At 42.7% G+C, this 13,959-nt stretch overlaps 1 protein-coding gene across 3 annotated transcripts in view; it reads right to left on the bottom strand.

Moving 5' to 3' along the window:
* Oseg2 (intraflagellar transport protein Oseg2) overlaps positions 1 to 13,959 on the bottom strand; it is a 57,385-nt gene that overhangs the window by 11,873 nt on the left and 31,553 nt on the right. For all 3 annotated transcript variants that reach the window (XM_074091149.1, XM_074091151.1, XM_074091152.1), the window contains 11 exons: positions 8,249 to 8,421; positions 7,635 to 7,751; positions 6,926 to 7,096; positions 6,707 to 6,775; positions 6,188 to 6,433; positions 5,876 to 6,017; positions 5,296 to 5,503; positions 4,034 to 4,250; positions 2,861 to 2,984; positions 2,275 to 2,386; positions 947 to 1,114 (listed from right to left, as the gene is read on the bottom strand). In XM_074091149.1, coding sequence (XP_073947250.1) covers positions 947 to 1,114; positions 2,275 to 2,386; positions 2,861 to 2,984; positions 4,034 to 4,250; positions 5,296 to 5,503; positions 5,876 to 6,017; positions 6,188 to 6,433; positions 6,707 to 6,775; positions 6,926 to 7,096; positions 7,635 to 7,751; positions 8,249 to 8,421 — 1,747 coding nt within the window. The remainder of the gene's footprint in view (positions 1 to 946; positions 1,115 to 2,274; positions 2,387 to 2,860; positions 2,985 to 4,033; positions 4,251 to 5,295; positions 5,504 to 5,875; positions 6,018 to 6,187; positions 6,434 to 6,706; positions 6,776 to 6,925; positions 7,097 to 7,634; positions 7,752 to 8,248; positions 8,422 to 13,959) is intronic.

Below are 13,959 nucleotides of genomic sequence, written 5' to 3'. Positions count from 1 at the left end.
TATAAGTAAGTGGTTTACTTAGGTACTTTGGAATAGGTCAATTGATATGAATTGTCCTGTATTTTTTATGTACTATTATTACTGTATTATTCCATGCACAATTTTCTTTTTTTTATCTACTCATCATCATCATCAGCCGGAAGACGTCCACTGTTGAACAAAGGCCTCCAGAACGCCACAATGAACGACAACTCGCCACTTGCATCCACCGGTTGCCTGCAATCGTCTAACTATCTTTACCAGCAGATGTTTCTGCACGCCGATTTTTGGCCGGAGGGTCTGCCGTCGCTTTAAGGAAGCAAGAATGAAAATCCCCATTTTTTTTATTAATTGTGATTAAGTATATGGTATTGTTATTAAATAATATTAATTTTCATCATCATTATCATCATCATCATCCCAGCCTATATACGTCCCACTGCTAGGCACAGGCCTCCTCTCAAAATGAGAGGGCTATTAATTTTATGTTTTTAAATTCACAGCGCATAATCTGGCATATCAGCTGTCAAACATCAACTATTGTAAACGATTGAAACGACACGACCATACAAAAATTGAATGTCAGATTCAAAAATGAGGGACTGCTCTCGCTGGGGAGTTTCCTTGACTCGACAAACACTCAACAAATCCAGGACATTCATTTACAGGACTGATCGCAGATAATTATAATTTTAAAAGAAAATTACAGCGCATTGGTATGAACTGTAAAGCCGAGTTTAGACTTGCAAGAAAAATCGTGCAAGTTGCATTAGATTGCGGCACTCGATTGACCACTACAAACTCGCTGTAATTTTTTATAGGCTAATAAATAAATCTACTGTCTACAAAGAAAAATACAGGGACAGGATAGTAAAATAAATGCAGGTGGTAGGACTGTACTCTACCTGTTAATTACTTATTTAATTTCCTAAGTAGAGGCACTATTTAGTAGACAGACGCGGTGTACCTTGCAGCCAGCATATCAGCGGCGGCTTTGCGAGTAGTGCCCTGCAGGCGATCCCTGGCAAGCCGGGCCGCTCGCAGCGCCGCCCGCTCGGCCAGCCGCGTGGCGCCGCCCGCGGCGCCGCTCGCACTTGCTTCGCATAGCAACTGCACTGCTTCCCACCACTCCCCTCTGAAAGCAACATAGATCTGGAACTGGTGGCGCGGAGCGAAAGTTTTGGTAAGGCAACTCAGAGTGATTAAAACGTGAGTTATACACTTTGCCATACTTGTCATCACTATGTCCTGTTTAAAATTTAGGCAACCCAGTAGGCATCGACTTGTTACGATGCCACGCTAGTGGTGTAGCGTGGGTTCAGCTGCCCGGGGCAGAAGAAAATTTTGCTGCCCTCTTATTTAGATATTTACGTTTAAAACTATAGTAAACTAATATATATAGAGATTTCCCGATCTCGTCACAGTATAAGTAATGGAAAATTTCGTGCTCATTCTCATCGGTCCGAATCTTAGGTGCAACCATTGTGCGAATTTTGCCACCCACTACGCTTCGCCACTGTGCTGCTGCAAAATATCTTAAAAATAATAAATACCTTTCATACTTTCTTCCCATCCTTCCCACGTTGACCGTTGGCAGTTTAGATAAGTTCGATCGGTTGGCGCGGATTTTTTGCTACGTATGATAACTTCCGCGATATCGTCGGGATACCTACATCTTTTTTTCAATAACCCGTTAAAGTGTCCAACCAAAGGCGTTACCTTTTTTCCGCCATTCGTCCCTGTCGAGAGCATGCTCTACCTGATATGCGACCCAGTCGTCCCACCATCTCCTCTTCTGTTTCTCTCTCTGCCTCTGTTTCGATGGTCATCCACGGAACCCAATGGGTAGCATAGCAATTTGATCCCATCCTTCTGGGTGCATGCAGCAGACATGACTAGCCTAATCCCACTTAAGCTTAGCTAGCCGTCTTGGTGCCCACATCTGCAACGTGGGTTTGGGAGCGCAGTTCGGTGTTTCTTATGTGATAAGTTCTACAAATACCCAAAATACTGTGCTCCATTGCCCATCGGCTAACCTTGAGAGTGAACTTTTGAGCTTCAATTCATGACCAAGTTGAAAACAGGCGGTCTAGAGAAATCGGTAGGCTAATCGAAAATTCTTGGAACAGCTTCTGGTCCATGAAGACGCAATGAAGGGCAACCTCCTTTCTCGTTAAAACGTAAACTCGTCGATATGCGCCTTCTGCCCACCTCACTTACGGTGTACATCTATTGAAAAAAAATCTAACGCAACTGGAAGGAGCTGGGATACTCTAATAAGATCATTACACTGACCTATCCGCGTGTTCGGCCGCTTGCTGCAGTAGAGGCGGCACGGCGGACGGCACCGGCTCAGCGCTGTCCGGCAAGTACTCACGGGAGACGCGAGTCGCTTCCTCCCACAGCTCTGCATATTATAAAAGAAGCCTAACATTTAGGATGACCCTAGGATGTTATACTGCATTGTAGAGGGAAATATTTACATTCTGTCGGCCGCTTGTATTTGAGATATCTACTCAAAGTTACACTAGTCACCATTTTCACTTCTTTCACTGGCATTTTCTTGGCGACTGGTTTAGCCAAATTCAACTTTGGCAAAAACAACTATAATGTAGAGCGACATCTACTTGACGAGTGGCGTCATCCACTTAAATGCTAAGGCCGTATTGTTATACGCGTGGACGCTCGCAATCGGATTCACCACCTCTTTCTACCCGTGTGACAAAAAGAAGTGTTGAGACTGATTATTACCCCGAGTTCGTAGGATTAAGGTACGTAGAATGTTAGAAAAACCTACTTCGTATTTTGCAATCTTATCGGGAATTCGGGATCCAGTGCTTCGGTAGTTAATACCTGTAATGAATGTATCATAAATACTTACCAAGGTCCTTGTAGTGTTGAACGACTTCCCGCGGCCTGTTGGCTCGGATCATAAGAGTCTCGAATTGGGCAAGATCGCCGCGCTCGGCCGCTGCTCTCGCACCTTCTACCAGTACTTCCTCTACCTGCAACACGCACGATACCTAGTTTCAACATCTGTATCTGTGAATGTCAAGGCAATAAATAATCAATGGGCTCCCATGGATATAGGTTTTCTCCACTTGGCTAACTATATTTTCTGATTTGATTGGTTTTGGCAACCGGATGACTAGGTACTCCAACCAATCTGAACTTTGTGTAGTCGCCAAAAGACATCGCACGGTGTTTTTTTAGGCCCGAAAAGGCCGTTGCGTGTCTTACTCTTGCATTTCATATGCATAGTTGTATCACTTTTGCAATAAACTGAAGATGTCTTTTTTTGGGTTGAAAAAAACACCGTGCATCGGAACGACCTGACAACATGACGCGTGACGAGACGACGCTTGGCTTGATGGAGCTGGAAGCCACAGCCTCCGAGCTACCTTAGCTGTTGTAATTTCAAGATTGCTCCATCTTGAAATTACAACAGAGGATCGTCCCAAAAGCTTTATGTTCCTTTTGGAGACGGGGATGATCATGACAAAACTGACAAATATGTCATCAGCAGAGTTGAAATTTTCGTGGTACTTTTGAATTATCATGGTGAGTATTAACTATTTACGTTGCATCTCTATTTCACATTTACAATTCCTCAAAAGTTATGGTCTCGCCGGAAGACCAGCGCTGGCTCCACCCCAGGAGTCCGCATTTATGCTGAGGCGGGACCTTTTTCGCATATATTTTTTTTTATATTATTTTATTTTGTTTCCTTGTTTTTTTGTTGTTTTTATGTTTTATGCTTTTACTGTTTACAGTAATAATTGCATGTGTATTGTGTGTGGAATAAACTTTTTTCATTTCATTTTATTTCATTTGGAAGGGAGTGCTCTTTAGCTATAAGACTGCCGGTTGTTTACAGTTCTGACTTATGCATGTCATTTTGTCAGCGATGTGGCCGCTCCTTTAATCTTCTTCACTTAAAATGTGTTCATTTTTCAATCGACATATTTATATAAAAAGTCGATAAATGAAAACTCACTATGATAATTCAGTATTGCTACGGAAATCCCAGACTGGCCATCAGTTATGGACTGACCATATGCGTGGCGTGCTGTTCCGCCAGCGCCAGCGCGCGCTGGTGGTGCCCGCGCGCGAGCCACATGCGCACAGCGTCCTGCGGCGCGGCGGCGCGCAAGAACGCCGCCTCCGCCTCCTCGGGCCGCTCCTCCGCCAGCGCCGCCGCCTCGTGCCGCGCCACCTCGCGCCGCGTCACGCCGCCACCGAGCTCGCTTAGCTCCATCGCGATGTCCCATCTGAATAGTTGTCATCATCATCATCATCACCATCATCGTCACTATCATCGTCATCATCATCAACATCATTATCATCATCATCACCATTCTCATCAACATCGTCATCATCATCACTATCATCATTAGAATGATCATAACCATCATCATCATCGTCACTATCATCATCATCATCACTATCATCATCATCATCATCAACATCATCATTATCATCATCATCACTATCATCATAAGCGTTATCATCACCATCCCCATCAACATCCACATTATCGTCATTTTCCTTCAGCATAAAGCTCGTGGTGAATTTCAAATTTAATTTCGCACAGGAATTTCGAAAACAGAGGTGCGAGCCCGGATTAAAAACCCACGACCCTCTGCTTGAAAGACGATAGTTCAAACCACTACCCATCACCGACCCAGCACCCAGCAGACAGCAGAGGAGGACCTTACCCAGCAGTGGGCCGTATACAGGGTGTTTGGTAGGTAGGTGCAAAGCTTTAAGGGGGTGAAAGCCGAGGTATTTTTGACCATTTTTAGCCATATATGTCTTAGCCGAAATTTGATATATTTTTTTTAATTGAAAATTTAGAAATTTTAGTAAAATACAATACAATACAATTACTCTTTATTGTACACCAGAAATAGTAAGCGATACAGAGAACACAGAGAAAATTACAAGACCCAAAATCACGAAAACACGAAATATCCACGAGTAATAACCACGAGTATAATCACGAGTCAATATTGCCCCAATGTGCGTTAATTTGTAAACAAAATCTTTTATTTCGGATAGTTTAATGTGTATTAGGTTAGAACGGTCATTTTTCTGTGCCATAAAATCCTTGAATTGTTCAAACATTGTGGCTAAAAATTGTCTAAAAACCTCGGCTATCACCCCCTAAAAGCTTTGCACCTAGCTAACAAACATCCTGTACATATGCCGTGATATTTTTGTTGTTAATTCCTAGATCACCAATTTAACTATGATATAAACACGCCGCTTTATCGATCCGGGCACTCGCAACTGTCGGCTATATGTCGGTCATACCTCTGCGCCTGCAGCGCCCAGCGCGCCCCGAGGCTGGCGAGCCCGCGCGCGGCCAGAAGCCGGGCCGCGGGTGCGCCGCCCAGCGCCGCCGCCCACTGCAGCGCCACCTGCTGCGCCACGCCGCTCGGCGCCGAGCTCCGCGCCACGCGCTCCGCGCTCTCCCACTGACCGGCCGACCGGTACATCTGAATAGCGCTCTTCCAATCACCTGTACATAAACTTAAACTTTAAGAAAACCTCCTCCACCTCGTTCAAGTGCCACTATTATTATTATGTACATACTGAAGGTTGGCAGTAAGATCCTTATATATTTTCTTATAAGCACCAATACCTACGCAACACAAAGGGCCAAAACTACAGTCAATATCGGAATCGAAGCGACATCAATATTTGGTCGTTAAACACGGTTGGTCATTATAACCAGTATTATTTTGGTAGGTATGTAAGACTAGGTACATTGGGACTTTTCAACTGTTGTCGCTATACAACGGGTTTGACTGTAGTCACGACTTCGGCATCCCTTCGTGTAGTGGCTCCTCGTATCCTAAATATGGTCGTCTATTGTTTTGTAGTGACCTACCGGCTTGAATGTAGTAGTTCTCTGCAGCTCGTAGATCCCCAGAAGCGTGCAACGCCTGCGCCACATGGCGTCGCGTAGCCTCCAACAGAGAGCCACGATGCGCCGCCACCAGACGCAACATTGCCTCATACTGCGACGCTTCCTAAAATTGAGATACGGCATGGCAAAAATTAAAAATAATATATTATAAATACCACCCTATTATTTTTTATCTATACCTGACGAATATCCATCGATTTATTAATTTATTATATTGTCATTTTGGCTTTCTAACCGACCCATTATATTTCTTTCTCGGATTTCAATACGTACCTTATACATAGATATGGCTTCATCCGGCTCCCCTAATCCTATATAGATTTGTTCAGCTTTCCGAAGCTGACCATCTTGTCGTAACTGTTGGGCTAGTGGTATGTAGATGTCCCTAGTTTCTTCCTCGGACAGTTGAGCGGCTGCAAGTTTGAGTCCATCTGCGACCTTGCCTGCAGTATTGTATGCGCGCACGCAGCGATCAGCCATGCCACATGACGTCAGAAGTCGTTCTGCTGTATCCCACTCCTGTAACATTTAATACACTTTACCCTCAAATATTTTTATTTAGATCACATCGGACTGTTACATATTTGAATCTCATTTATCTCTAATGAACGACCACCACCAATTGCAGTTTGAAACAACTACATACCTAAGGATCTCCCAATCACTAAGAGAAAATTGTATCATCTGGTAGGTCGAAGTTTATGATAGTAGTTAATGCACACCGGGAAGAGATATTCAAAAATCGGAAACAACATAGCTGATCCACACTGATGTCTGTAATCTGTTCCTTACCTGGGTGGAAATAAAGTGATCAGCTAACTGTTCGCATTGTTCACGAATCAGTTCCTTGTCTTCAATAACCTGCAAAATGTGTAATTAATTATACCACAGTGTAATAAAATGTAAGTTCTTAGACTTTGATTATACATTTTCTTATTCAGTTTTGACAAGACTATTTTTACCAACAAATGACTTTATTGAATTGAAAGCTATTAAATGTTAAGTAAGTACCTGTACAATCTGCAGCGCTTTCTTGTAGTGGTGAGCCTTTAGAGAGGCGGCTAAGGCCCCCCTAGTGTCCCCGGCCTCTATGAGGTGCGGCACGGCGGCGCCAGCCTGGCGCGCCCCTACCAGCCACGCACCCCACGTGCCTTCCAACCTAGTCACTTCCTCTGGACACGTCTATAACAACAAAATACAGTAGAAATTACGCACACCCGTCACTTCCAGTAGTCCGGCACTCTTTGCCATCACTATCCTTCATAACTATTATTATTGTCAAAGTTCTACATACCCGTGTGGTGTCGGGTTAGAATTACACCTCTCCATTTCTTCCGTAGATGTCATAAGAGGCGACTGAGGATATAGGTTAAGGTATACCGTAGGCGACAGGCTAGCAACCTGCCACTATTGTACCGTTTTTGTCAAACTTAAAACCTAAAATTGCTAAAAGTGGCTCCGAAGCGGTAACGTTTCGTGTGCTCTGCCTACCTCATTTGGGAATACAGGCTTGATGTTTGTGTGTGAGTTCTACATACTATCCAGCAATCCGAACAGTATAATTCGGCACCCTCTGGCTTTTAATGGTGTCCGATCAACGAGACTGTACAGACTGCTGCTGCTGAGATATTTTCTCACAAAAGTACGTCTAAGCACGGGTTAATACGTTTAATATACCTAACGTTAAATAGATAATTCTATTTTTCAGTAAGGTACCTACCTCTCTAGCAAGTTGTACGGCCCGGGAAAAGTTATTGCCTTTGGCATAATATTCGACGGCAGTGAGACTGTCACCGCGACGCTCCGATATTTCGCCCGCCATTTCCCACCATTCCTCCTGAAAATCATTATGCTGCACTTACTGATTTAAAAAATAATGAGATTAAAAAGACTTCTGGTTGCTTATAAACCTAATTGGCAATTGACTAATTGACTCTGGTTTAACTCTGGGTTAGCAGTTAATTTCAAATTTGACAAAAGGAGATTTCTAAAGCACTCTGTTGTTTTATACGATAAACGCTGTGTGAAACATCAATCTTGTATCAGATAATGCATGCGCTTGCCGCTGCGCTCACCGCGTAAGACAATGTTTGGTAATTACGAGTATTATCTGATGCAAATTGATATGCGTTAAGCGCATTGCGTTTAACGCAGCGTATATTGCATAAAACAACCGAGCGCTTAAGTGACGCGCGCGTCCCCACGCAGGTGCACGCAGCCATCGCTTGACCGCAGTGTTCGGATGACGCTAGCTTAGCTCCCAACTCGCCTAGTCCATGAGCAAACCATCCACACACCGCCCATCCGCGACTGAAATCTACAACCGATAGTCACCTGTATTAATTGCGCGTGGACGGTCTCGACCATTTCGTTGTCTCTGAGCAAGCTCGGCTGCTGCAGGATAAGGGCAGCGGCACGGCGCGCGCGTCCCCCCCGCAGCCACAGCCGCACCGCTCCGCGGAGGTCCCCGGACGAAGCGAGCTCCGCTCCCGCCTCGCCTAGCCTTCCTGCCATCATAAACCACATAATGGTGTTCCTTTCTTTCACAGACAGAAATTTCACAGAATTTTGTTTCGCAGAAAATGTTAATTGACTTAACTCATTGACTATTGGCGGATTTCGGTAGCAAGAGCAGAGGAGAACTGGCCCCACCCTCGTGAGGTTCGGCAATGGCGGGAGGAAACCCGCGAAAGCCTCTTCGGCAGATGGTCGGAGAGGTTACGAGTCCCGGGAGCTAGCCGGGAACTTGTGGCAGCCATTCGGCCTGTACTGATGGAGTGGGTCGAGCGCAAGCACGGCCCCCCCACACACCACGTCACTTGACCGGCCACGGTTACTTCGGCAAATACCTGTATGAGGTGGTGGGTAGGGAACCCTCGACGGTGTGCCATTATTGTGGCGGCAGAGCCTTGGATACGACCGAACATACGCGCGCAGTGTCCAGCATGGGTAGAACCTTGCGCAGTCCTATCCACGGTTGTTGGAAGAGACCTGTCGCTTGCGGCCCTTATTGAAAAAATGGCAGAAAGCGAAGAGGCTTGGGCGGCATTTTGTGTGTTTGCCGACGATATAATGTCGCAGAAGGAGGCGGCGGAGCAGGAGCGGGAGGGCAACCTCAACTCGCTTCCGTAATGCCGAAGGCGACCAGGTCGGCGGCGATGTGCCTTCGCAGGCCGAATACTGCCGCAATGATGGCGACCAACGTGTGGTTGGCGGTGGAGCCAGCCTTCTGATCCGCTGCGGGGCGTTGCCCCCTGACGCCCAGCCTCCAGTGGTGACGGAGGTGACAGTACGGGACGGAGGCAGAGGAGGAAGACGCGCCCTACCATCCTGGCGCGTCTTCCAGGTGGGTCACCTAATGTCGACAGCCACTAGCAGGGTCGCAGAAGTAAGCCACAAGCGTTCCTGTGGCCCTGCCACTATGCGGCGAGGCGGAAATTCCGGGGAGTTTTTAGTGGGTAGGCCGGGGCCTTCTGTTCCGGGAGTCCCACATACCCGTTCCGGTCCCCCGGCTGGGCGGAATGCGTAACTGCATTTTCTCCCAAAAAAAAAAAAGATCTGTGACTTCACCAGAAAGCGAATTGCTATCAGAAAAGTAGGTTAGGTTAGGTTAGAACTGTGACCCCACAAGAAAGCGAATCGCTACCAGAAAAGTAGGTTAGGTTAGGTTAGAACTGTGACCCCACCAGAAAACGAATCGCTATCAGAAAAGTAGGTTAGGTTAGGTTAGAACTGTGACCCCACAAGAAAGCGAATCGCTACCAGAAAAGTAGGTTAGGTTAGGTTAGAACTGTGACCCCACCAGAAAACGAATCGCTATCAGAAAAGTAGGTTAGGTTAGGTTAGAACTGTGACCTCACCAGAAAGAGAATCGCTACCAGAAAAGAAGGTTAGGTTAGGTAAGAACTGTGACCACACCAGAAAGTGAATCGCTTCCATTATAGGAGGGTAGGTATGCATTTTGTCGCAGGTATGAATTTACGTTTAGAACTACCACCACATGAAATGTTTTTACCTAAATAATGAATTTTATTTGTAACAAAAATCAATGATACATATTCCTTTAAAGTAAGTGTTCCATGTATTGATTATTCTATGAAACAATAATATGAGAAAAGAAGCTGTTAAACGAAATTCTATTAAAACGTTGTCTGCGAAATAAAATAGAACCCACATAATACGTTTTTTTTTACTGAACTACGGAGAATATAGTGAGTTCAGCAGTCTCAATGATACCGCTGGCGCAACTCGGGAGCAGTTATGAGATGCAATGTACGGATACCTAATGATTCGCCGACTATTTTTAGGCAGATTATTGATTGGCAGACAACGTTTCGCCGAGTAACGGTACGCCGGTGAATTTGTAGGAACGCAGATGTATTGTTTCGCAGACTAACGTTTCGTAACTCAACCTTTAGCAGACTATTTACTTGGCATATAAATATAAATAAAAATAAATATATATCACAGGACAATTCACACCAATTGACCTAGTCCCAAAGTAAGCTTAGCAAAGCTTGTGTTATGGGTACTAAGCAACGGATAAATATATTTATATAGATATAGATACATACTTAAATACATATTAAACACCCAAGACCCGAGAACAAACATTTGTATTTTTCATACAAATATCTGCCCCGACACGGGAATCGAACCCGGGACCTCAAGCTTCGTAGTCAGGTTCTCTAACCACTAGGCCATCTGGTCGTCTGAAAGATATGAGTCAGTAAGCCGAACAACTATTTACAGACATTCGTTTAGCCTATTAATCACTACACATTTTGCACATTTGGTCGAACAACTTTCGCTTTTGTAACGGTTGAACTATTATTCAGTGCACATATCAACTTTTCGCATCTTTTCGTTTCGCATGGGGAATGGCATTCAATACCGCAAATATGTGTGGATTGAATGACTGATTGAATACACTTTGGCGTTATTGGCATTTTTACAAGCCTTGCTGACCGCGCATTCTTTATGATTTTCTTATGTACCCTCACAAGTTTTAAACATATAATGCAAATAATAAACGTATTTTTGACCATCATTTTGTATTTATTTTGTATTGGAGTCAACAATGTCGCGATGCTAGCAGTTCGGTTCTGGCACTTCGCCGGCCGCTACCGCGGCACGCTCGCTTCGCTCGCTCGGCTCGTGCGTTGTTGGTCGCAATTCTACCTAACACTCCTCCTCGCTGACGCTCGTCGTCGCACCTAACTTCATTTTGATAAAAGCTAGTATATTTATATAGTCAACTCAGTAAAATCCTACCTGTCGTTTGGCCGATTTTATCTACGCAGGTTACGAAACAAAAATCGACTGAACATTAAATCTACTTAACAATATGAATGCCATATGATAACTCATACCAAAACTGTAGATGGTCCGTATAACAATAATTCCAATTTATAGTAAATTTAATATTTAGTGACGAATCGGAACTATATTTCATCACGACCTTACTTAATACTCGTAATGCCGATATTTTCTATATTTCTTGATATTTTAATGTCATTTTTTCCATTAATATACTTTAACTTATAATTAATCAAATAAGTCGTCAAATTTCATAATTGGAGTCATACAATTTTTACTTTTCTGAATCGTCACACTTTTTTTGAAAAACAACCGTACCTATGTACAAATGTGCGGGTCAAATCTTGCAAGTTGAATTTGACCCACTTCTAGTGGCCGCATTGACTTGGAATTTGGCATACTTATGTAAATCTGATGACAATACAATAATCAGAGTGACATCCTGGTGGTCCAGCCAGGGTCGTCTCTGAAAGACGGAACTCCTCAACGGTTAATGGCATCGACTTGAAATTTGGTACGGAAATGTAGTTTAGATGACGATGAAAGTACAATCAACAAAAATTACAATCAGCAAAAAAGCTTTGTATTCAAAATATTTTTTTAACGGAAACCTTTTTCATATTATTAAAAATAAAAGTAATCAAATGACTCGGTGAATGTATAAATGCTTGTAAAAAAAGGATATTATCACGAAATTAGTTATTAAAATGTTCCAAAAGCATTTTTTTCAGTCCATTTACATGATCGGGTCTTGGGTGTTTAATATGTATTGAAGTATGTATCTATATCTATATAATTATATTTATGCGTTGCTTAGTACCCATAACACAAGCTTTGCTAAGCTTACTTTGGGACTAGGTCAATTGGTGTGAATTGTCTCGTGATATTTATTTATTTTTATTTATGATGTTTTAAGGGTATAAAAAATGGACCACCGGATCTCCTGGCAATACTCAGAATCATAATTTGCAAGCTTTTCTGAGTTCAAAACTACTCACAGAATACGGTCCTCTAATTTTGCATACTCAACTTCCCTTGGCATGAGATTAGAACTGTGTCAGATTTGCTTTACGATTGTAGTGTTTGGTGATTGACATTGACATACGCGTATTTTAATAAAGAATTTTTTTAACAAAAAAGTAAAACCGACTCCGCAAAAATAAAAAATAACAAAAAATGTAACCGACTACAAAACCCTTGAAAATATTTTTCTAGGTACCTACTAGCTCGAAGTCGGTGACTCAGCACGACCCAGCAGGAGTGGAACAATAGTCGTTTACCTCACCTACATACAATTCAATCCCTCTTGCTGGGTCGTGCTGAGTCACCGACTTCGAGCTAGTAGGTACCTAGAAAAATATTTTAAGGGTTTTGTAGTCGGTTCTATTTTTTGTTATTTTTCTTGAAGTCGGTTTTACTTTTTTGTTAAAAGTTTTCTTTATTTCTCACTTTATAGTGATTCGCAGCCAAAGTACATGTCACAACGATTCCATTAAGCCCAAACACGGTTTAGGTGGTTTTATAACAGAGTTCCGTTCCGTTGCCTACCTACCGGCTTCAGCATCAGATCAGTTCGAAAGAATCATTAACTTAAAGCTTCTTCTTAGTCGCTTATCTATGTATTTTAATCATGATCATTTATAGACGCGCGAGCATTACTTAGCTTTGAACGGTTCCATTGGTCATCTACGGTTTTGTTCATCAGGTCCAGTTTACCAAATGATACTTTCTGAATGTAAATGCTTATCTTAATGCTAAAAATGCTAAAATTGCCATAGGTGTACCTATAAAATTTGAGGTTTGCCTTCGATTTCCCTAGGATACCATCATCAGATCTTGACTTGGTGATATTGGAACCACCTCAGAAGAGTATTCTTTTGAATAAAAAAAGAACTTTGAAAATCAGTCCACAATTGACTGAGTAATCGGTGAACATACATAAAAAAAAAAATCAGACATTTTTTTGAAGTCGGTTAAAAATGGCTTTTTACTTTTGATAGTGTAGTCGTACCATCAGCCAAATATGTGGTCTACCACCCTAAAGTTGATAATCGTTTGCATGTCATAAAACAATAATGCCAATAGACGTGTCTGTCAACTTGAAAGTTCGACTTTAGCGACATATTCATTTGATCTTTGATGAACCATACTACTAGATTCAAGGTCACAGCTCTGAAAACGGCCAGAGAAATAAGAGCACAAAATAAATTTGTGCTCTTATTTCTGACAGTACGCGTCAACCAGAGCCAAAGTGCGAACGTGTTAAAATGCCACAATGTTTATTTATAAATTGCGGAAACAGCCACCGTAACACTAGGGTTTCTGAAGGAATATCCTTCTTTAGGTAAGTACAAGTCAGTATTTCATTTAAAGTACGTAAAAATTGGCAGTTTACATTTAAAAATCAATAATTTATTGTTTGGCCAACCATCTTGCCAATAATCGGTGTTTCTGGAACAAAAAATTCGTAGAGTAGTTCTCATTTTAAAATAATTTTATTTTTTATTTTTTTTGTAGATTTTCTAGTGATCCTTTTCGCTGTGCGGAATGGACATCTATTGTCGCGAGAGAAAGAGAAGAAGAACTTTACAGACCGCACAAAAATTCGACTGTATGTTCGATTCATTTTGATAAATTTGACATAGTTGGAAATAGCCAAAGGCTTAGATTACGGAAAACGGCGATTCCAAAATTGCAGGTAAAGTTACATAAATGTTTAAAATAAT

This window comes from Choristoneura fumiferana, chromosome 8 (genome assembly GCF_025370935.1).
Source record: "Choristoneura fumiferana chromosome 8, NRCan_CFum_1, whole genome shotgun sequence".
Classification (NCBI taxonomy): domain Eukaryota; kingdom Metazoa; phylum Arthropoda; class Insecta; order Lepidoptera; family Tortricidae; genus Choristoneura; species Choristoneura fumiferana.
This window is presented reverse-complemented; position numbering and strand designations above follow the sequence as displayed.